Consider the following 22,222-nt stretch of genomic DNA (forward strand, 5'->3'; position numbering starts at 1 on the left):
GCTTTCAGTTCCGGTCATGATCTCAGGGTCTTGGGATTGAGGCCCAATCCAGCTCCCTGCTCAGCGTGGTTTGCTTGTCCCTGTCCCTCTGCCCTGCCCCCACCCATGCTTGTGGACCCATGCTCTCTCCCTCTCTCAAATTAAAAAAAAAAAAAAAAGTTTTAAAAAACCCATAATCATGCAGATGGATTCCTCCTCAGACTAGGGATGAGGGAAGTGAGCTGAATGCTCATACCAGATGGCTCGCCTGAGGTTTTCTCATGGGCCCAGATCAGGGCTGATGATAAGCTCTTTTTTTTTTTTTAAATTAATTAATTAATTAATTTATGATAGTCACACAGAGAGAGAGAGAGGCAGAGACATAGAGGGAGAAGCAGGCTCCATGCACCGGGAGCCCGACGTGGGATTCGATCCCGGGTCTCCAGGATGGCACCCTGGGCCAAAGGCAGGCGCCAAACCGCTGCGCCACCCAGGGATCCCCTGATGATAAGCTCTTAATAGTCAGTGCTGTCAGCCCCTTCAGACCACGCTGCCTCTGCCATCATTTTGTCAGCCATGTTCAAACTGTCCCTACCTTCTACCCACCCAAGTCCCGGGGACATTCTCCCATGGTCCTTAATAAATGGATCATCTGTCTTTGTCATGACTGTTACAGACACAAGTCAAAGAAATAGTTTTTTAATTTTGATCATATCATCTCACTGGTTCTCTCAGACTCCGTTTCCCAGTATGCAACATGAGTGTATTAAACCCATGGGCTTCTCAGCAGGGATAGGGACCGTGAGTGGGGAAGAAGGAACAGAAGATGAGTGTTGGGAAAGCCAAAGCTTTCTTTTGAAAACAGTGTCCTGTGTGAAAGTGATGACTCTGCGATCGAAAGATCGCATGCACATGCTGGCATTTGAGATGTTTCCCATGCAAGAAAAACTGATAACACATAGTTCAAGCCTAAGAGTCTCTGATGAAAAAGGATCTATCACCACGTAGATAAGCTAGAATCTAGATAGAGGGACGCCTGGCTGGCTCAGTGGTTAAGCATCTGCCTTCGGCTCAGGTTGTGATCCCGGGGTCCTGGGATCGGGTCCCACATCGGGCTCCCCACAGGGAGCCTGCTTCTCCCTCTGCCTGTGTCTCTGTCTCTCTCTGTGTGTATCTCATGAATAAATAAAATCTTTAAAAATAAAAAAAATAAAAATGAAAAAAAAAGAATCTAGATAGAGATACAGAAATAGGTAATGTTAGGTACCATTAATGTTTTGAAATGGGAAGTTTACATTATTACTGACTCTATTTTACCCAAACTTAATTACGAATCATTATCATTAAATTTTTTAAAGATGTATTTATTTGAGAGAGAGCACACATGAGCAGCAGGGAGAAGAAGAGGGAGAGGGAGAGAATCTCAAGCAGACTATTTGCTGAGCACAGAGCACAACATGGAGCTCAATTAATGACCCTGAGATCATGAACCTGAGCCAAAACCAAGAGTCAGCACTCAACCAACTGAGCCACCCAGGCGCCCCCAGAATTATTAAATATTTAGAGAGGCTATTGACTGGTGGTTTACTAAGGTGAAGGTCCAAGTAGGAAATTCCATCAGTAATACTATTAATCTCCCACTGCCTTCTGATACAACCTTCTGATTCTGGTTGTCAGAAAATATATAACCGACTGTGTTTTTCAGCAGTTGGAAATATGTGCAAGTATAAATTAGAAAAATAAAAATTTTGTTAAAATAATAATTCTGTTATTTCTCAAGTAGAGTCTTTTTTGTTTTAATAATAATCCCTAAACAAAACCTACATTCGTATTTGAATCCAAAGCTTATATGCATGAGTTTACTTTTTATTTTCGTGCAATGAAATAGAGCTATCAGATTCTCTGCTTTTCCAAAATTATTATTTTTTAAAAAATTTATTTATTTGACAAGAGAGCATAAGTGGGGGGAGCACTTAGGAGGGAAGGAGGAAGAGCGAGAGAGAGAAGCAGACTCCCCACTAAGCACAGAACTCCACATGGAACTCAATCCCACGACTCTGAGATCATGACCCAAGCCCAAATCATGAGTTGGATGCCCAGCCACTGAGCCACCCAGGTGCCCCATCTTTTACAGAATTATCAACATAAAACCAACATAAAATAATATGCACCAAATTATTGAAATATAGCACTGTTGTCTTTAAATTTCTTTTTTTTATTAGAGTCGGGGGGGAGGGCCAGAGGGAGAGAGAATCTTAAGCAGGCTCCATACCCACCGCGGAGCCAATGCAGGCTCAATCCCACAGCCCTGAGATCATGACCTGAGCCAAAACTGGAGGCAGACACTTAACCAGCTGAGCCACCCAGGGATCCCTGTGTTTAAATTTCTAATTCATGATTATATACCAGTTGAAATTTGAAAACCAGTATGAAAAAACTAAACACGCTGTCAATACTAACCAGAGGTATTTGACCTTTTAGAGACTCAGTGACATGAAACTAATACTTATTAGTGTAATCTATATATGTATTTTAAAACTTGAGGGGGAAAAGTCAGTGCTCAAAAAAATCAAACAGGCCTTTCCTTTAACTGTTGTAGGTAAACGAATTGGTGCAGGTAGAAACATACCTCCGAAGTGAAGGTGTACTGGTCCGATACTGGTATCCCATTGATATGCTGGAAAGGCCCCCAGCAGGCTACCGAAGGACGGCCACCAACGGGCTGGTCACACTCGACAATACCAACCTTCAAATACACAGGTAGAATTAAGCCCTTTTTTCTAGTGGATCACAGAAATTCACTTATCATATTTTACCACAAGAACCTTTCATCATAAATAAGCTTTTCCTTCAAAGCTAAGAGAAAGAGAGAAGGAAGCTTGTGACAGCAAAATTGCAGGAGTTGGGAAGAAATGTTGTAGGATCTGGCGTTAACCCAGACTATGTCACAGGCACTCAGCTGTGAGCCGGCAGCAGGGGCAGGGAGGGGATGGTATTGAGGAGTAGCTGGAGATTGGAAGAATGTGGAAAAGTTATCAAGAGCAAAGCCAGCCCAGTAGAGAGAACTAAGATGATGTCCAGGCCCCACGTGAGCACCCAGCTCATTTGTCCGTTAAGCTAGCCAGGTGTTTTCTTTCTGAATGCATGCACTGTGCCTAGCACTGGGTGGAGGTCACCAAGGAAACATGGGCTTGCCCTCAGTAAGTTGTCTCTCTCTGCTAATTCAAACCTTCTATGGCTTTCCATTTCCCCTGGAGTAGAATCCAAACCATTAACCTGGCTCATAAAACCCATACAAGGGCTCCAAAGTCTCTGCTGTTCCATGTACTCTGTCAGCAGTGCTAGCCTTTCGGGGTGTCTCAGACACACTTGTGTCCTCCACAGTGTCTCTACATGTGCTCTTCCCTCAGTCTGAGGTGCTTTGCCTAGAACTTTGCATGGCCGTCTCTTTCTTGTCATTCGGATCTCAGTATGTCACCTTTCCAAAGAGGCTTTGCCTCACTATCTAAAGTAAGCATGAAGTCACATGTTGTCAAAGCACTGCATCTTACTTCCTGTCCAGGACCTGATGTTTTTGCCTGTTAGTTTGGTTTAACTTATTGTGTTGTGTTTCCTCCTCCTTGGCTATGAGGCTCTGAAAAGCAGAGGCTTTGTCTCTTTGTTAGAGCTCCCAGTGTCTAATCTGGACCCTGGCTCACACTGAAAACTCAAAATATCTGTTGAAAAGGATCCCAAAACATATATGCTTAAATATCAGTATGATAGTCTTAAAAGCTTTTAAAGCTTTATTTCATAAGTCAGTTGTATTTTTGGCAAATGTCTCTGATAGATGTAACTTAATGGCCTTTGACTAGCAACTGAACGAGAAGGCAAGAAAGTGCTTTGTAAGGTTACAGTCAGGCTACAGGTGTAGGACATTTATTCTCAGTATTATGGTGGTGATTGCAGTATCAAGAGAACTAACAAATATGCCACATGGGTTTCATTGATTAATAAAGTGACTGAATTTCTGGGATGTTCATCAGAGGTATGCTCTAAGGCACTCACATGGCTTTGAGAGAAAACTTAGAAAAAGCAGAAGAGGGCTCAGCTGTGACTTCAGAGACATTAGCAGTCTGCAGGAGCTGCTGGGCAGAGCCAAAATAATCTCCCTGCCAACTGCAGCCTCTGAAATCTGAAGAGAAAGCTGTGGGGAGTCAGTAAGGGCTTTCAGCTTGCATATTCAGACCTCCTCTGTTTTACTGCCTCGCCTCTTCTGAGCTGTGCTAGTGCCACCAACAAATGGACCTCCGCAGAAGGAGGAAACAGGTAGGTAGAGGTGGTTTGTTTTAAAGTCTGGCAAAAGAATATTAGAGACCAGTGGAGATGAGAAATAAACCACCTAAATGCAGCATCTTAGCTGTGTTTGTTAGTTTTCTTAGCTGTACAAACTCATCAAATCTTATGTGGCTTAAAGTTAATTGCCGTTATGCCCAAATCTGAGTTATGATAGACCAGTGGTAAATTTAATTCAAATCAGTAGGTGATACAGAATGAGCCCTTATGGCTCCAAGTGGGTTTTAAACCTAGACTTTTTAGAGACAATAGGGCTGCTTCTAACTTGATTTTTTAGTTAGGTGGTTAATACCAGGAGAATTTTTGATAATGGTGATTAGCTTAAAGAAATACAGGGAGCCTCCCCTATGCAAATAATCTAGTATTAGATTATTTGCCAAGACATGTGATTCTAAATGAGACTTGCTTAGCCACTAATGAGCTGTTATTCTATAACAGCTGCAGTGAGCTATAGTTCACATACTGTGAACCCATTTAAAGTCTGCAAGTCAGTGGTGTTTAGTATGTTTACAGAAGTGTGCAGTACTCACCAAAATCACTTTTAAAACCTTTTCATCACCCAAAGGAGAAATTCCATGCCCATTCTCTCTTCCAGCTCAACTCTCTTCCATTTCTATGGATTTGCTTGATTCTGGAGTCTGTGAAATGTAATAACGTACTGTGTGGTGCTTTGCGTCTGGCCCTTTTCTCTTGGCATGGTGTCTTCAACGATGTGGATCGTAGCAGGTGTCAGTGCTTTATCCACTGTGTGGATTTACTGTTCTTCACTTGATGGACATTTGGGTTGTTTCCCTTTTTTGGCTACTCTAAGTAGTGCTCATGTAAACATACATGTAGAAGTTTTTGTGTGGACCTCTATTTTCATTCCTTTTTTCCAAAGTGATTTTTGAGTAGAGAAAATCCAAACATGCTTAAATATGACTATTTAAGACACAAATGACTAGCTTGGTGTACAGAAGCCAAGGCTGGAAGAGTGGCCTTGCAGCCCAGACCTGGCACTCAGTGCTTCTCCCACTTTCCTCGTAGAGAGCTGCTTCGGTGCGAGGCGGCGCTGGCCAGGCTGTACTGCCGCATGGCCCTGCTCAACATCTTTGCCCCGAAGCTGCCACACTTGTTCACCCGCCTCTTTCACATCCCTGCCATCCGGGATATCACCCTGGAGCACCTGCAGCTGCTCTCCAATCAGCTCCTGGCTCCTCCCCTCCCAGGTGAGCCTTAGCTTCCAGCCATACCTGGTGATACCAGCTCAGGGTGGGATAATCCTGAAAGTGAGCTGGCCCTAGGCAGGAGACTGGGAGGGTGATGGACCTGCTCTCCACTCTCCATGTGGTGCAGGGCCTCCAGATTAGTACAGATAAACAGCTCTGAAAAGTCTCAATGATTTGGGCTCTACTTTCTCACTTTGAAAAATGGAAGTAAACTATATGACCTGTTTAGTCCTTGACTTGTTAAGCACTCATTGAGCTTCCTGACCAAATTGTGGATCAAGGAAAATTAAGCATCACTTAGGAAGTCCTGTCACTGTACAATTCTCACAGACATTCTCACAGGCATTGTTTAGAAAGGAAAATGTTCTTTTTAACAAGCTCCTCCACAGCAGACTTTACTGGTTCATTGTGACTTCCGGTGGAGCTGTTTCAATGGGCCAGGTTGTGTGTATCTGCTAAGCTTGGAGCCCTTGGCAAGGCCCGATGCTGTGTTTGCTCCCTGGCAAATGCTAAATGGTGAAGCTGCTTAGCCCAGTCCAGGACCCTCTGTCTTCCCCCAGCACCTCAGCCTTTGCCTGCTCATCTTGGCCTCCCAGAAACGAAGATAGGCCTAGCAGGCATCTCCCAACTGTGGGCTCCCAGCCAGTGTGTGTGTGCTGGGGTCCCCAGACCCACCCCAAGAACACAGAGGCTCTAAAACATCTGGAAAGCTGTAAAGTGTGTGTGGAAGAAACTTTGTTGTAATGACCTAACACTTGCTTTACAGACTCCCCAGCAGTTCCTTGGGGGAGCCTCGGGGTGGGCCAGGACACATGAAGTCAGGCTATGGGAACCCCTGCATCTAAGCAGCTCCACTTCTGTTTAAGAAACTTGCAAAAAAAGAAAAGAAAGGAAGAGAAAGAAAGAAAGAAACAAACAAACTTGCGCCTCCACTTCAGATTTGATTTTAGGAAACAGTTTTGTTGCTTAAAAGAAAGGAAAACTTTAGACCACTGATGTGAACCCCTTCTTCTAACCTGACAGTCCGTAGGATCTGATTGGTAATGTCTTATCCGAGACATTGTGTCTGAGCTACCCTGTCTTGGTTAACTGGGCAGGCTGCTCATTGTTACCCAGGCTCTACCCGCCATTGGCTTCTGTTCTGGTGAACTTAGATTTTCTTCCCTGACCCCAGATGGCACCATCAGCTCCAGCTCCATCCTCTTGGCACAGTCTCTGCACCATTGCGTCCACTCCCAGAACTGCTCAGCCACAGACCTCTTCTACCAGGGCAGCTCCCAGACAGTAAGAGAGTGGCTCAATGTGGCCATCACCCGGACTCTGCATCAGGGTGAGGAGAGCCTGTTGGAGCTGACGAAACAGATCTGCTCCTTCCTCCAGGTAGAAGTCTAAAGCTCTAAGTTCCCTGAATTGGGGTTATAATTCTTAATCAGAAGTCTTGTTGGCTTACTAAAAATGACACTCTCTCTTCCCCAAACCTGCCCCCTTCCCCTAACCAGTCTCCTTTTCCTCAAGGCTTTCTCCCTTGTCCCATCCGTAGTGGCCTTTCTCCCCGAGGGCTTTCTTGTCCCACTGAGCCTGTGACTGCATATGCATTGGCTCCATCCTTTGCCTGGGAGTTGGGGAGGATGATATGCTCTCTTGTGTGTAGCCCATGGCTTTCCTTGTTAACTCTCTTTGCAGACAGCACCTGAGCAGTTCCCCTCTGAAGAGTTCCCAATTTCGGAGTCCAAAGTCAACATGGATGTTAATTTCCCTGGGGCAGCTTTTGTTGTCGTGTCTTGCAAAGAAAGTCAGTCTGGATTCCGTAAAGAGTAAGTTGCCCATTCTCCAGGAGAGCTGATGGGAGAAAAAAGAAAACTGGAGTCTGGTGAAACTGACAGGAGAAAAACTCAAATTGTTTTTACTCTTTCACATGTACCTAATTTGAAAATAGTCTATAGTTCTTCTCATATTTCCGCGTTTGGGAAATTCACCCTTATACAGAACGACCCTCTAAGATGTGGAAATGACCTCCAAATGCCCATTCTTACCCTCCATTTCATCCCTGGCATATGCGGCCGGGCTCTGCTGACCCTCCCTTTCGCCTCCACAGCTCCTCCCTGTACAAGGCGCCGTGGGCGCGGGTGCTCGTGTACGGGCTTGGCCACAAAGTCAAGCGAAACGGTCAGCTAAACCTGATCGAGGCTGTCTGTTATCCACGGGATGCGTCTCCGGCCAACACTGGCCTTACACCGCCGCCTACCGCCAACCAGTACCCCTCTGTGATCCTCTCCACAGACAAGGTCCACATCAAACTGGGTATGTCTCTGAGTTAGCGCTTGATAAGAACAGCATGAAGTCATTTTTTGCTTTCCTTCTTTTTGACAATAGAAAGGACTTTGTACCTTGCTGTGTTCCGGTTTCTTGCCAGTAAAGAACAAGAGGTGCTCAGGACAGTGTACTTTAGGGGCAGGAGATGAAATATGCTTTTCTTGCCTGGGGCAGGCCTGGCAGATGCTGCTTAGACTTCAGTGGGGATTTCCTTTTCTTTCCTTTCCTTTCACAAGCGTGCGCTCTGTGGAATGACCTGAACAGAGTGGTCATGTAGTTGCCGTAATTCCAGTGGCCTTCCTCCAGCGTTCATTAAAACTTAATTCTCTCAGGAGTGGGTGGCTCCCTGGGGTGCAGGTAAACAGCCTGGTGGCCAGGGGAGCAGGCCCAGTTGGTCTTGTCTTCCTGGCATTCTTTGCTAAGCCTGCGCATGTTTATGTGGGGGCTCCCCCTCTGCTGACCCCTGCTTGTGTGCCCCATGCCCTGGTGCCAGCTGACTGTTTCTGAGAGAACACAAGGAGGCAAGGAAAACCTGGTCAGACTTCCACTGCACTTCCTTGTCGTGTTTGACAAGGAAGGATGGATCCATGTTCATTAGAGACAAATATAAATTTATTTGACCTCTGAGGAAAAACAAACAAACAAAAAACCACTTTGATGATATCTTTTCATTAGGGCTGATTTATAGTGCTTTGCCTTCACTAGCTGCTCTTTAAACTTTATAATTAAATAAGCAGAAGATCTCTATCTTCTCACTCCCCAGTTATCACAAGATAAACGTTCACCCCAAAATGCAGCCCAGTCCAGCATGGTTCCTCCTGACTTGTCCCAAGATCCCCAGGCCCCTAATGGCCTGACTTATGTCTGATCAGAACTTGCAGCGGGCCTTGGGGTGTGGTGCAGGATGTGGTAGAGGGTGGGTGTCAAGCCTTGGGGTCTTTTCCCTCTCACTGTAGCATCTCTGGCCAGATTTAGGCCGTGCAGTGACACAAGGTAATGAGGAAGAATCCAAGCCGAGGAGTCTGGTAGCGCTAGTCCACTCTGTAACCTGATACAAGCTTATTGGTCTCATGGGATTGCAGCCACACCCCAGCTGCAATCCAGGTGATTAATAAACAGCTGATTATTCCTTTACCAAGCCAGGAATATTCTAATGAAGCATCTTTAAGGTCTGACTTAGTATTTCCATGCTGGCTTATTAGGCTGGCCAGTATCTAAGCAGCTAGTGAGTATTTATCCTCCCTATTCTCGTCTCTGCCCATTGTCCCCTCATTCCACTGATAAATGGACTCTTTGGAGGGATGGCCTCTGACTTCTCCCGCACCTGCAGCGGACTCTGTGTGGGGGTTATGTTTCCTTTCGCCTCCAGAAGATGAGCAGATTGGCTTTCCTTCCAGCTCTGTTCTTCCACACACACCTGGTGGGTCCCTTTCTTAGGCTTATTTTGATCAGGTGCTGCCAATTACGAGACTTCTTCCTTGGCCTCTCTTCTAGGGGTGTCTCCACCTCCTGGAGCTGTGCTAGTGTTGCATTCTCTGCCCCTGGAGTTCCCTCTGGCTATGGCCTTCACGGAACAGCTGCTGTCCTGGAGGTCAGAGGATGGTGAAGGGAGATCCGAAGATGAGCCTGACACCATCCCCACATCTGTCCTCCTGCAAGTTGTGGAGCTGCTGGGTAAGGCTTACCTTCCCCCCACACTGGGGCTGGGAGAGCTAGCTTAGTGCCTGAGGAAGGGGCTTGTCACTGGTGGTCTCTTGTTAGGTGGGTGTCATTTGAAAAGGGCTTATGGAGTTGACAGTCATATAGAGCCTAGCCTTCTTGGTTTTTTGAAAATTTATTTATTTATTTTGAGAGAGAGAGAGAGCACATAGGAGGGGGAAGGGATGAGTGTCTCAAGCAGATTCTGGACAGAGGCCAACATAGGGCTTGATCTCACAACCCTGAGATCACGCCCTCAGCCGAAACCAAGAGTCAGACACTTAGCTGACTGTGTCCCAACAGACGTCCCTGCAATCTCACCTTCTACATACATGACAGTGCAGGGTATTATTATTTTGAGGGGTGGCAACTAACCATGAAAATTAGATTATTTTTTATCATACTTTAAAACATGAATATGTGCCATTTTCATAACTTTGGAGATGAAAGGTGGTGTAGGAGTAAATAATGTTGCAGGATTAAACATTATAACTTCATAGTTCCTGAAAGGTTAAAAGGGGTTGCATTTTGGTAAAATTCAATAGGAAGGTAAACTTCAGAGTTGTGTATTTTTCCATATGTAAATTCACCTCAAATTCTAAATAAATATTGAACTTCATTAGTGATATATCTGCCTAAGTGTTCAGGGATAAAACAGACTAACGTCTGCAACTTATTTTGAAATAACTCACCAGATGAGTTTCTGGGTGAATAGAGGGGTAGATAGGTAGCTACATAAGAGCAAATACTGCAGAGTGTTACTAGGAGAACCTGGTGGTGTATGCACAGGTGTTTACTGTATAAGTAGCTCAACTTCCCTATACTTTTGAAATTATTTATGATGTAGGAGGGAAAAAGTCTGCTTGTATGCCCTCAGGGGTCAGACAGATGTCGTCAGTGGGGGACATGAGAGTGGGCCAGAGCACCTCATGCTCTGCCAGTCTCTGAGCCCTGTCACTCATTGCTACATGAGAAGGTGACCCCGATCCTGCCAGGTATTATTACATTTTATTTCAAGAAAAGCCAGTAATGTAGATATTGATGTGAATTTCCCAGTTTTTCAATGTTGGCAACTAAATTTTTTTTTTTTTGTAAGATTTTATTTATTTGACAGGGAGACAGCACAAGCAAGGGGAGTGGCAGAGCGAGAGGGAGAAGCAGGGAGCCTGATGTGGGGCTCAGTCCCAGGACTCCGGGATCTTATGACATGAGCCAAAGGCAGATGCTTAACCAACTGAGCCACCCAGGCACCCTTCAAATTCCTTAAAATACTTTGGGGCATAGGATCAAGGAAGGTGAGCAGGAAACCACTATGAGAAGGAGAGGTCTGTGGGAAGTCTCCACTCACGGCTGCCATTTGCAATCTGGGTGGAGGATAATTCTCTCTAAGGCCAACCTCTTACAGAGGTGGCAAAAAGCAGAGGAAGGACGATGGTGAGGAGGTCACCTGAGCATCCGAAGGGACACCCCTGAGGCCCATAGACACTTGCTTGTTCTCTGTGAATGGTTTCCTGGGACCCCACGTGGCATGACCAGCATGAGTTTATTTTCAGTTAAGTTACAAAGCAGCATCACCCCTAGGAGATCAGGCAGCTTAATGTGAATTTAAGATGCACATCTGACACGAAGGGGATCTTAGAACAAACCTGTGACCCATCTTCTTGTGCTAGACCCTGTTTCCTGAACTTCAGTCCTCCTCATTACAATCTTTATGTGATTGTTGTGCCTGTTGGTATTTATTGTTTTGGTTTTTTGGCAATCAACTCTTTTCTCCTTTTTTTAAACTTTAATTTTAAAGGAAACTTTATGTTGCCACTTTAAATGAAAAATTAGTATCCCTTGCCATAATTAGAAGGTTTACTATAAAATAGTTTCCGTTAGGAAATTTGACCATTGTTGCCTGTCAGAGGCTCTGGGTCTGTGGCGCATTCTCTATGAAAGATACACTTCCTGCAGTAAGACTTTTTTGTGGACAAAATCAGGACTGGAAGGGGAGTAAGGAAGGAATACCTTGGGGTGCCTGGGTGACTTGGTTAAGTGTCTGCCTTTGGCTCAGGTCATGATCCCAGGGTCCTGGGATTGAGCCTCACGTTGGGCTCCCTGCTTAGCAGGGGTTCTGCTTCTCCCCTCCCTGCTCATTCTCTCTCTCTCTCACTCTCTCTCTCTCTCTCAAATAAATAAATAAATAAAATCTTAAAAATAAAAGGAATATCTCATCAGTTTGTTGTTCTGGGTTGTCTGAGAAAATTGGATTGTGTGTCTCCAATAGTAAGCATCTCATGATTTGGGAAATACTATTCTTGTGACTTGTCACCAACTCATTTGATAAACCTTATGAGAAAGAAAGAAATATTTTTTGGTGTGAGCCATAGAACCCAGCTCTGCGCAATCATGTGGCATAGGGGTTAAGACCATAGGCTCTGGGGGCCATCAGCCAGGCTTCAGCTCTTTGAGCCTCTGTTTTTTCATCTGTGAGATAGGGATTGATAACACAGCGCCAGGAACAGTCCTCAGTAAGGAACAAGTGCCATACAAGTGACAGCTGCTATTACTGTTTTATATTTGCCTCAGGAAACTTCCTGTGGACCACAGACATGGCGGCCTGCGTGAAGGAGCTTGTTTTCCATCTCCTGGCGGAGCTGCTGCGCACAGTGCATGCCCTGGAGCAGAGGAAGCACCCTGCTGGCCTGTCCTCCTCCATTGCCCTCCAGCTGAACCCCTGTCTGGCCATGCTGATGGCTTTGCAGTCAGAGCTCCATAAGCTATACGATGAGGAGACCCAGAGCTGGGTCTCGGGCAGCACATGCGGAGGCTCAGGGTCAGCGGTGACCACCGACCAAGGCAGGTTCTCTACATACTTTCACGCACTCATGGAAGGTTGCCTGGCAGTGGCCGAAGTGACCCTGCCCACCAACATGAGCGTCACAGCCAGCGGGGTGACCTCGACAACCACTCCAAATCTCAGTGACTCCTCGTCCTCCTCATCCTCCTCCCCGGGACAGACACCACAGAGCCCCAGCCTCCTGTCTAAGAGGAAGAAAGTCAAGATGAAGCGGGAAAAGGCCTCGTCCTCTGGGAAACGCCAGTCTTCCCGCTCGGTGGAGTCAGACTCTGCCGTGCTCAGCATTGGGGGCAGCAAGCCAGAGGACATGCTGTGGTTTCATCGAGCCCTCACCCTGCTCATCATTCTCCGACACCTCACCAGGAAGGACCCACAGGGGCTGGGTGTGACAAGCGATGCCATCGCTGACGCCTGCCAGGCGCTGGTAGGCCCCACTGCACACAGCCGCTTGCTGGTGATCTCTGGAATCCCCACCCACCTGGACGAGGGTGTCGTCAGGGGTGCTATCCGTAAGGCCTGCAATGCCCACGGTGGGGTCTTTAAAGATGAGATCTACATCCCCCTGCAGGATGAAGACCCCAAGAAGCCAAAGGATAAGGCTGAGGGTGGTGATGGAAAAGCTGAACCAGAGAAGACCCTTGGCTTCCCCAGCACGGACAGTTTGGAGGTCAGCACATCCAGCAGCCTGACCCCTGCCATGAGCATCAGCGCATCTGCTTCCACCAGCCAGGCCTCCATCTGCAGCTCCCAGGGTATCTCTCAGACAGTCAGTGACCTCTCTGTGGATCCACTGCCCTCAGGCCTCGAGCCACCCATCCCTCCTGGCTTATTGGAGCCCCACGTGGTATCCAGCCAGGAGAGTCTAGACATCTCCCTATGCAGCACTGGCAGCCTGGGGAGCCTGGGGAGCCTGGGGGAGCCACTGGACAATGCAGAGACAGCCTCTGTGTCAGACATGGGCTCCATGTACACGGTCACATCCCTGGACAACCAGCCCCTCGCAGCACGCCCCATCAAAGGCTTCGCAGTCGTGGAGGTAACAGTGCTCATGCCTTGGCAACCACTAAAATCATGAGCAGCTTGAATCCCTCCCCCCTTGTAAAACATCCCAGTATTATTTCCAAGGGATTAAGCGATAGGTGATATTGGGGCTCCCTGAGGCAGCTCTTGGAAGCTGCCATGATTTATTATGTTGATTATCTGTGTCTGAGGTCACATTTTGAAGAGTGAATTCAAGCCTGATGTCATGAAGTAAATGTGGTTTGTTGCTGAGTATGGGAGGGAGACAGAGGGGATCAAGGGCCTGACCTTTCCCGGTGGATGGTCTTTATCAAGTGCATTCCAGCTCAGGCCCACCGGTATATATCTGAGTGGCCTTAGGTGGTTTTAAACATTGCTATCAGCAGGAGGGATCTAAGCTGATCCTGTGAGAACAGACTTGCCATTCTGTTCTGGGTGATTCTGAGTTTCCAGGTCACATTTCCACTTCAAAATCCCATCTGCTCTCAAAAAAAAAAAAAAAAAAAAAAAAAAAAAAAAAATCCCATCTGCTTCTTGGGCCTCCTTGTTCAGAAATCCTACATCCAAAAAAAAATAAAAAAGGAAATCCTACATCCTGTGTCTTCACCCTTGTGTGAGGGGAGTCAGGCTCAGAATAAAGCTGTCCTCCCATTATTGGATATGGTGAGGAAGGCACTAGAAGGGAAAGGGTATTGCTTTGCTCTTCCAGAGAACTAACAGGAGAGCTCAAGAACCCAGTGGTTGGTTTATTCCCTGGAATCACTTAATATATGCACTTTCTTCCTGGGGGCTTTCTCAGAGCTGAGTGTGGACTTTAGCTCCTTGGGCATGAAAGTAAAGCTGCAGACCTGATTGGGGTTTAGCAACAGAGATTTCTGGCTGAGATGTCCCCCTCCAGGTTACTGCAGTTGATGTGAAGCAGAGACATTCCCAGTGAGGCCAGCTCGTGTGAGTCAGCACTCACAGCACTGAGACCAGGAGAGGATTTCAGGGAAAGGTGGGAAGGCAAGCAAGGTCATTACTCCAATCCTGACCCTTCTCTCTGTTCACACAGATAAGATCCCGAGCCAAAATTGAGAAAATTCGAGCAAGTTTATTTAACAATAATGACTTGATTGGTTTGTCAAGTTTGGATGGTGAAGATGAATTGATGGAGATGTCAACAGAAGAGATTCTCACTGTGTCTGTAGTAAATCAGAGCCTGTTTGATACTCAGGGGAGCCCAGGGTTAGAGGATTACTTCAATGATAAGTCAATTAAAGGTGGGTTATGGAATTTTTTTTTTAATTAACAGACTTTTTTGGGAGCAGTTTTAAATTTATAGGAAAAAATGAGCCTAAGTCCTCTGCTCTCTCTGTACCCAATATCTACTACTTTTTTAATATCCTACCTGAGAAAGGAATTTTGGCAGCCACCCGAATTGAGAAGATGCTGGGGGGCTCTCGGGAGATGGGACAGATGTTTTCTGTTTGGCTCATGGAAGCTGGCAGGGCTCTGAGGACCATGAGGGCACCCTTGCCTCTAGCCTGCTGTGCTCCAGCCTGCTGAGAGAGCGCCAGGAACGATGTGCCACAGCCTGCCTCGGGCTCAGAAGTGGTCTTGTAAATGAAATTGATGAATCAGCAAATTCTGCCCCTGAAACTGATAATACAAATACACTCTATATTAACAAAATCGAATTTAAATGAAAAAAAATTTTTAAGTGGGCATCCCTAGATAAATAGTATTTTGTTTTACTTATTTATTTTTAAAGGTTTTATTCATGAGAGACAGAGAAAGGCAGAGACATAATCAGAGGGAGAAGCAGGTTCCCTGCATGGAGCCTGATGTGGGACTTGATCCCAGGATCCTGGGATCACACCTTGAGCCAAAGGCAGACACTCAACCACTGAGCCACCCAGCTGTCCCGATAAAATAATACTTTAACTGAATATTTATAGAAGTTAAAATCAAGACAAAATACCCACAAATGAACAGACTTTACTATTTTAAATAGTAAAATTTTAAATAAAGATGGAATCGGTATTACTGATTATTCCTTTCACATCAGGCTCTAATATGGCCTGGCACAGTACTGTTGATATATTAATTTTGATTTCTTTTTCTGATTCATTTTGAAATATGGATCTTGATCACTGCATTTTTGGGGAATCTTGCACCTGTGGGGGACACCTGGGTCTCCTCATCCCAGTCTTAGCACCAGCCTCGTATTACTATGCATTTGGCCCCTCAGCTCTCTGCAGCCCACGTGGAGATGACTGCCATAAGGTCTGAGGCCTTTTTCTGCCATAACTAATGCTCTGCCAGCCAAAAAAACTAATGTATTTTTGTACATTGAATCTGAATTTAGATCTAGTTCCTGGTCCAATTCTAGTCAGACCTTCTACTTGGTCATTTTGCCATGTTGGTGCCACACACATTTTGCTAGAGACTCTTAAATTAGGGTCCTGCTGAGTCCACTCCCTCCTCAGCCTGGGGCCCGTGAGACCCTGTGGGCAGGGCAGGAAGGAGAAGGGAGTGATGAGCAAGGCATTTTAGCCCTGTATCTGGGCCTTTGGCCACGAAAAGCATCAGATGGGGTTCTGATGGATTCCTGAGGCCCACCCTCTGGAGCACTTGTTTGGGAACAAAAAAAAATTTTTCTCTCGTGCTCGTGGACAGTTTTCTTATATGTGAGAACTTTCTTTTGCCACCTGCTCATTGTGCCATTTTTGAACCATACTCTCTAATAGGAAACTTGCTTGACGACTTGTGCTTTGCACCAACAATACTTTCAGGCTCTGTATCCTTCTGTTCCTTTGGAACAGCCCATCACAAATGTGTTAAGGTAGATTAAACTGCTATAATAAGTAGCCCTAAGAGTACAGTGGCTCAAATGCAGTGGAAGTGTGTTTCTTGCACATGGAAGAACCCAGGGGGAGTGCCGAGGTCTGCCATCCCAGGGGGGTGTCATTTCTAGGCAGCCAGTGGAGGGGGTCAGTGCAGAAGAGAGCAGACTGGGAGTGGCTCACGTCCCACATCACAGGACCACACCCAACAGCAGCTGCAGTGTGTGCCCAGAAAGAGGAAACCAGGTTTCAGTGGGTAGCTTGTCATCACCACTCAACGTCTGTTACCTACATTCAAAACGGAGTTGTATATGAGAAACAGAGATCTGCAGGGCTTATCATGATGTGGCATGTTCATGGCAGAATTGTTTTGTCCTCTCCCCGTTTTGTAACAGGTGAGAAGCTGGTGCCCGGTGCCAGAGAGGTGCTCACAGAGATATTTAAGAGCTGTGCCCATTCAGAGCAGATGCTGAGCCTTACACCAGCAAAGCCCATCAAAGTGTCAGACATTTATCTTAGCAAAGAGCAGATCAACTCCCAGACACCAGGCAACCTCCTCCACCTCTTCTTCACCAATGTCCGGCCTCCCAAAAAGGTGCTGGAGGACCAGCTCACCCAGGTAGCCACCCATCCCCACCATGCTGAGGCTGGGCCTCGGGCACGCCTTGAGGTGATCCTGAGGACCCCTATCTCCCTTTGGTGCTCTGCAGATCCTGAGGAAATATGGCGTGCCAAAACCCAAGTTCGACAAGAGCAAGTACAGCAAAGGCGGGAAAGAGCAGCACCCCGTGAAAGTGGTGAGCACCAAGCGGCCCATCACCAAGCCACCTGCCAAGGACAAGACTGTGCTCAACAGTGTCAGGTGGGCATCTGAGGAACTCAGAAGATGGGCTGGGCAGGGACCTAGGGCCTCCTCCTCCAAGGCTTCCTGCCAGGCTCTCTGGACCTCTGGGGAGTGGACACCCTGGCTCTCCTTTGCAGCTGTTATTTTTGTCCCCAGCTTCATCAACTGAAAAAGCGTGTTTCATTCTATCCACAAGTGTAGTAAAATCTGGACCACACAGGCAGACAAAAGCAGACCAGTCTGAAGTAATAAACCATCCCAAATGTACAGAATTGTTTAAAAAAAAATCTGACGACTTTTAACCACACAAATAATGCATAGTTATTATAGAAAAACTATAAAATGCATATTGAAAAAATATATAACTACCCCACACATAGCAAACACTTTTAACAGTTTAAGTACCTAAGCTTTTATTGATGCATATATATATTATTTTCTTAAATTTTAAATGGCTAAAGGGGCACCGGAGTGGCTCAGCCAGGTAAGCATTCAACTCTGTTTCGGCTCAGGCTGTGACCTCAGAGTAGTGAGGTTGAGCCTGGAGTCAGGCTCCACACTAGTCGTAGAGCCTGCTGAAGATTATCCTTCTCCCCTACTGTGCTCCCCCCCAAGAAGCTCACTCTCTCTCAAAAGAATAAATTTATTTTTTTTAAAGATTTTACTTATCTATTCATGAGAGAGAAAGAGGCAGAGGGAGAAGCAGGCTCTCCACAGGAGCCCGATGTGAGACTCGATCCCAGACCCTGGGATCACGCCCTGAGTCAAAGGCAGATGCTCAACCACTGAGCCACCCAGGTGTCCCAGAATTAATTAATTTTAAATGGCTAAAATAGTACAGAATTCAAAAGCATATGCAGCGAAAAGCTACTCCTCTTCCCTTAATCCTCCAGGCTCCCTGTCCCTCTCCATGAGACTGCCAGTGTTACTTCCCTAGCCTTCCAGAACTCTTCTGTGTATACACAAGAAATGGGCACATGCCCAGATGTCCCCATACCTCACATGGTGGCCTGTACCTTGCTGTTTCCATTTACTGCTAATCTGGGAGGTGATTCCATATATGCACAAAAAGAACTTCCTCATTCCTTTTTGAGAGGGGAATTATTTGAGTGAGAGCATGAGTAGGGGGTAGGGGCAGAGAGAGAGGGAGAAGGAGATTCCTTGCTAAGCAGGGAGCCTGATGTGGGGCTTAATCCCAGGACCCCAGGTTAGTGATCTGAGCTGAAGGTAGACACTTAATAGACTGAGCCACCCAGGCGACCCTCCTTTTTTTTTTTTAATAGCTCTATAATATTTCATGTATGGATATGCATACATATTTAATAGAATTTTCTGTAGACCTAGGTAAATAACTCAAGAAGTCAAAATTGAAACTTTGATAGCAAAATGTTACCTGGCGAGAATCTCCAATAGGAATTGTTTGAAGGATCAGAAAAATAGTGTCTTTATTAATAAATCATACATAAATTGTGCTCATAAATCAGTACAGTGCAATAAAATTTTCTACGATGGAAATCTGTGCAGTTTCCCTGTTTGCTATTGAATCCGGTCACCAGTAGTCACATATGGCTACTGAACACTTGAAATGTGGCCAGTGTGATCAAGGAACTGAGTTTGTATTTTTTTTTTTTTTAATTTAAGTAGCTATGTCTGGCTAGTGACTACTTCTTAGTACAGCTCTAAAGGTTGTAGAAGGAATGAAAAGCATGTCTCACAGTGAAAGCATCCATTTGTCCTCCTGATTTGCTCAGGGAACTTCTTGGTAGGAACAGAAGCCCTTTGGGAACCGGGGACTGTAGTTGCGGGAGTCCGAACTCATGCATGTATGAGGCTCAGTGCATCCTCTGTCAGGATGAGGTGTGAACACAGGAATTCTGATTGCAATGCTCTGGTCTGCAGCAGGACTGCCTTAAGTGAGAAGAAGCCAACTGTGAAGCCAAAGTCCCCCGAAAAGAGCAAGCCAGATGAGAAGGACCCAGAGAAGTCACCCACCAAAAAACAAGAAGGTGAATGAGCAGCTTGGGCCTGGACTGGCAGGCCCCTGGGACCAGCCTCCTGGCTTCTGCCAACTTGCCTGGGCTCCCTTGGGGTTTGGATTAGGCACGTCCTCGATGCCATCTTTGACCATGAATTTATGGAGGTCAAACTAGCTCCCAAGATACCATGCTCCCAGGGCAAAGAATAGATGATAGCGATTGAAAGTAAAGATCTGGAAATCTGTTTAGAAATTTGCTTCCAGAGGCATTTACCTGGGCATTAGAACTTGAGCCTCATAAAAGCCCAAGCAGAGCTGGAGAAGTCAGGCTGTGACTTGCTGACCCCATGAGGTCAGGGATTGTGGTTGGCCTCAGGTGGTGGGTGGAGGCCAATGACAGACCCTGGAGGGCCAGGAGGTGGGGCACAGGTGGATTGGGCCCCCTCAGAGATGCCACCAGGGCATTCCGCGAGGTCCCTGCTGTGGGAGGTTCTTCCAGACTCCTAACTCTCAACATTTCTCCATCAGTCCCTGAGGAGAAATATCTAACCTTGGAAGGATTTCACAAGTTTGTTATTGACCGAGCCAAGCAAGACATCCGTAGTGTCTGGAGGGCAATTTTATCCTGTGGTTATGACCTTCACTTTGAGAGGTAAGAAGTTGCCCCTCTACCCAGTTGATACCTTGCATAAAAATTGTTTTCAGCCACCAGAGGCATCCCCGAGAAAATCCCTGCTGGACACCATTTCATCTGCTGCTCTAAAGGCCTACTGAGTTTCTAACTTTTTGTAACTGTCAAAATGGGTTTTAGAACCCACTTGGAAACAAACTCTGTTCCAAACAACAAATTCATCTTCTCGCAGTTCTGGAGGTCAAGGCATCAACAAGGTTGGTTTCTGCTGAGGCTTATGGACAGTCACCTTCTCCCTGTGCTCACATGACCTTGCCAGTGTGCAGCCCGTCCCCACTGCTGCCCACCTCTGAGGAGGACGGCCGCCTGCTGGGCCTGGGCCCTGCCCTGAGGGCCTCCTTTACCTCAGTTAGCTCTTTAAAGGCCCCATCTCCTCACACATTGGGGGTTAGGGCTTCACGGGAATAGGGCTTCACACATTGGGGGGATGGGCAGACACACTTCAGTCCCTAACCCCTAACGAGATAGTTTCTCATTCCAAAGACCCTTTGTTCCTCAGAGTCCTGCTTTGTCTCTGAGTCTCCATTCTCACTCTCCCTGCCTGGCAGCTGCTCACCAGGTCCCCAGGGCCAAACATGGTTTCCCCTTTCTCCAGGCAGGCGTGGTACTTACAAACTAGAAGAAACCTCCCTGCCCTCACTCAGGTGCTCACCCCCAGGTGCACAGCAAAGAATGCATTTCGGGCATCAGGGAAGGAACATCACTTTTAAAGGAAGCATCTCTTTTAAAATCCGTTTTCAGAGTCTGACCCTGGACCAGTTTTCTGATTTATTTTAGAAGCCAGTAAGACAGATGACTTTGGGGTCTTTTGAGTAGTAGAATCCCGTTTTGGATTAGAAAGTGCATTTGAAGTGCGGAAGGGCACAGATTGTCCTGCAAATGAATTCCCAATTGTTATAGCTAGAGGGCTTGTTTGTGGGCCCCATGGGGCCCGTCCTGGCACCCTGCTGCCTCCTCCCTACCCCACACCTGGTCTAAGGGCCAGTGGCATCTTTTGTAGTCAGTCAGCTTGCAGGGGGTTATGAGGGGACCCTCCTGCAGAGGGGGAGATCCCCTTCTGGAGGAAGCTGTCTCTCTCTCAGCCCTCCTTGGGAAGGACCCAGGAGACCTGTCTCAAGAAGCTGTGCCACTGCCCCAAGATAGGCCCTCCTACCAGGGGGCACCCCGTGTGGCATGTAGCCTAGTGAGGTGCCATGGGCTCTGGAGTGGGAGGCACCCATCCACCCGCCAGCCAGCCTGCTTGCCTTTCTGGGGGCACACTCACCAAAAATCACGGACACAGAGATTTCCCATGATTCTGTGCCCAGGATGGTCATTTTGTAAAGCTTCAGTAAATGTGTCTCCTGACATTTTCTGGGGCTGGATTTTTTCAGTATTTAGAAGTGGGTTCACATAAGACCTCTGCTGAGGGTCGTGGCTTCAGTGAGACCAGTGGCTGGCACCTTCAGCCACCTCTGGGGACAACACACAAGGCCAAGCTGCCCCCTAGCTCCATTTCCCAGGGGAGGAAACCCGGGCTCTGAAAGCAGCCACCTTGGTGGCCCAGGTCACCAGGCAGCCTAGATTTCAGCCCAAGGACTCTAGAGCCCCATCCTGAGCTGTCTGCCCTCTGCCACATGCAGGATGCATGTGGCCAGAGCCCGGGGAGGTGGCACCACTCCTCCCTTCAGGCCTGCTGTGCTGGCTTCTCCGGGCGGTGTGGGGGAGCTCCTCCCTTCGCAGGGGCCGTCAACACCTTGGTCCAGCACCAAGAAACCTGCCATGAAGCGAGGCTCTGTTCCAGACACCTGTCGGGAGCTGGAACGTGGCCACTGCCCCACCTTGCCCTTCTTGCCTGGCCCCAGGTGTGCCTGCATCGACGTCCGACATGCACACAAAGCATCAAGGAAATGGACCCTGGAGATGGACGTGGCGCTCGTGCAGTATGTCAACCGGCTGTGCCGCCACCTTGCCATCACGCCCGCACGGCTCCACCCCCATGAGGTGTATCTGGATCCTGCAGATGCCGCCGACCCCAGAGTGGCCTGTCTCTTGAGTATGTGGGTCCTGGGGAAGTGGCTGTCAGGGACTGCCCCCAGGCTGCCTGGGGGCATCTCTTACAACAGTCCAGGGGGTTTAGAAAGACTAGATGTGGGATCCCTGGGTGGCTCAGCGGTTTGGCGCCTGCCTTTGGCCCAGGGCGCGATCCTGGAGTCCCGGGATCGAGTCCCACGTTGGGCTCCCGGCATGGAGCCTGCTTCTCCTTTGCCTGTGTCTCTGCCTCTCTCTCTCTCTATGTCTATCATTAATAAATAAATAAATAAATAAATAAATAAATAAATAAATAAATAAATAAATAAATAAATAAATAAATATATCTATCTTTAAAAAAAAAAAGAAAGAAAGACTAGATGTGCTTTTCGTGGCCATCGATTGAGTCCTTAGGATCACCTGCTATGAGCCATATGGGCAAAGAAGAGGGAGAAAGACACAAAGCTGTCGTTGCAACT

The 22,222-nt window shown here is 47.1% G+C and overlaps 1 protein-coding gene across 9 annotated transcripts in view; it reads left to right on the forward strand.

Annotated features, from left to right (window-relative positions):
• Nucleotides 1–22,222, forward strand: part of HECTD4 (HECT domain E3 ubiquitin protein ligase 4) — a 189,096-nt gene that overhangs the window by 154,917 nt on the left and 11,957 nt on the right. For 8 of the 9 annotated variants that reach the window (XM_055322034.1, XM_055322035.1, XM_055322040.1 and 5 more), the window contains 13 exons: nucleotides 2,579–2,739; nucleotides 5,341–5,522; nucleotides 6,697–6,902; nucleotides 7,206–7,336; nucleotides 7,618–7,823; nucleotides 9,330–9,509; nucleotides 12,105–13,411; nucleotides 14,450–14,657; nucleotides 16,619–16,842; nucleotides 16,934–17,085; nucleotides 18,967–19,073; nucleotides 19,571–19,694; nucleotides 21,578–21,768. In XM_055322034.1, coding sequence (XP_055178009.1) covers nucleotides 2,579–2,739; nucleotides 5,341–5,522; nucleotides 6,697–6,902; nucleotides 7,206–7,336; nucleotides 7,618–7,823; nucleotides 9,330–9,509; nucleotides 12,105–13,411; nucleotides 14,450–14,657; nucleotides 16,619–16,842; nucleotides 16,934–17,085; nucleotides 18,967–19,073; nucleotides 19,571–19,694; nucleotides 21,578–21,768 — 3,379 coding nt within the window. The remainder of the gene's footprint in view (nucleotides 1–2,578; nucleotides 2,740–5,340; nucleotides 5,523–6,696; nucleotides 6,903–7,205; nucleotides 7,337–7,617; nucleotides 7,824–9,329; nucleotides 9,510–12,104; nucleotides 13,412–14,449; nucleotides 14,658–16,618; nucleotides 16,843–16,933; nucleotides 17,086–18,966; nucleotides 19,074–19,570; nucleotides 19,695–21,577; nucleotides 21,769–22,222) is intronic. The other variant, XM_055322036.1, reaches the window with a different exon arrangement.

The sequence above is a fragment of the Nyctereutes procyonoides genome, unplaced genomic scaffold (assembly GCF_905146905.1).
Source record: "Nyctereutes procyonoides isolate TBG_1078 unplaced genomic scaffold, NYPRO_anot_genome, whole genome shotgun sequence".
NCBI classification, from domain to species: Eukaryota; Metazoa; Chordata; class Mammalia; order Carnivora; family Canidae; genus Nyctereutes; species Nyctereutes procyonoides.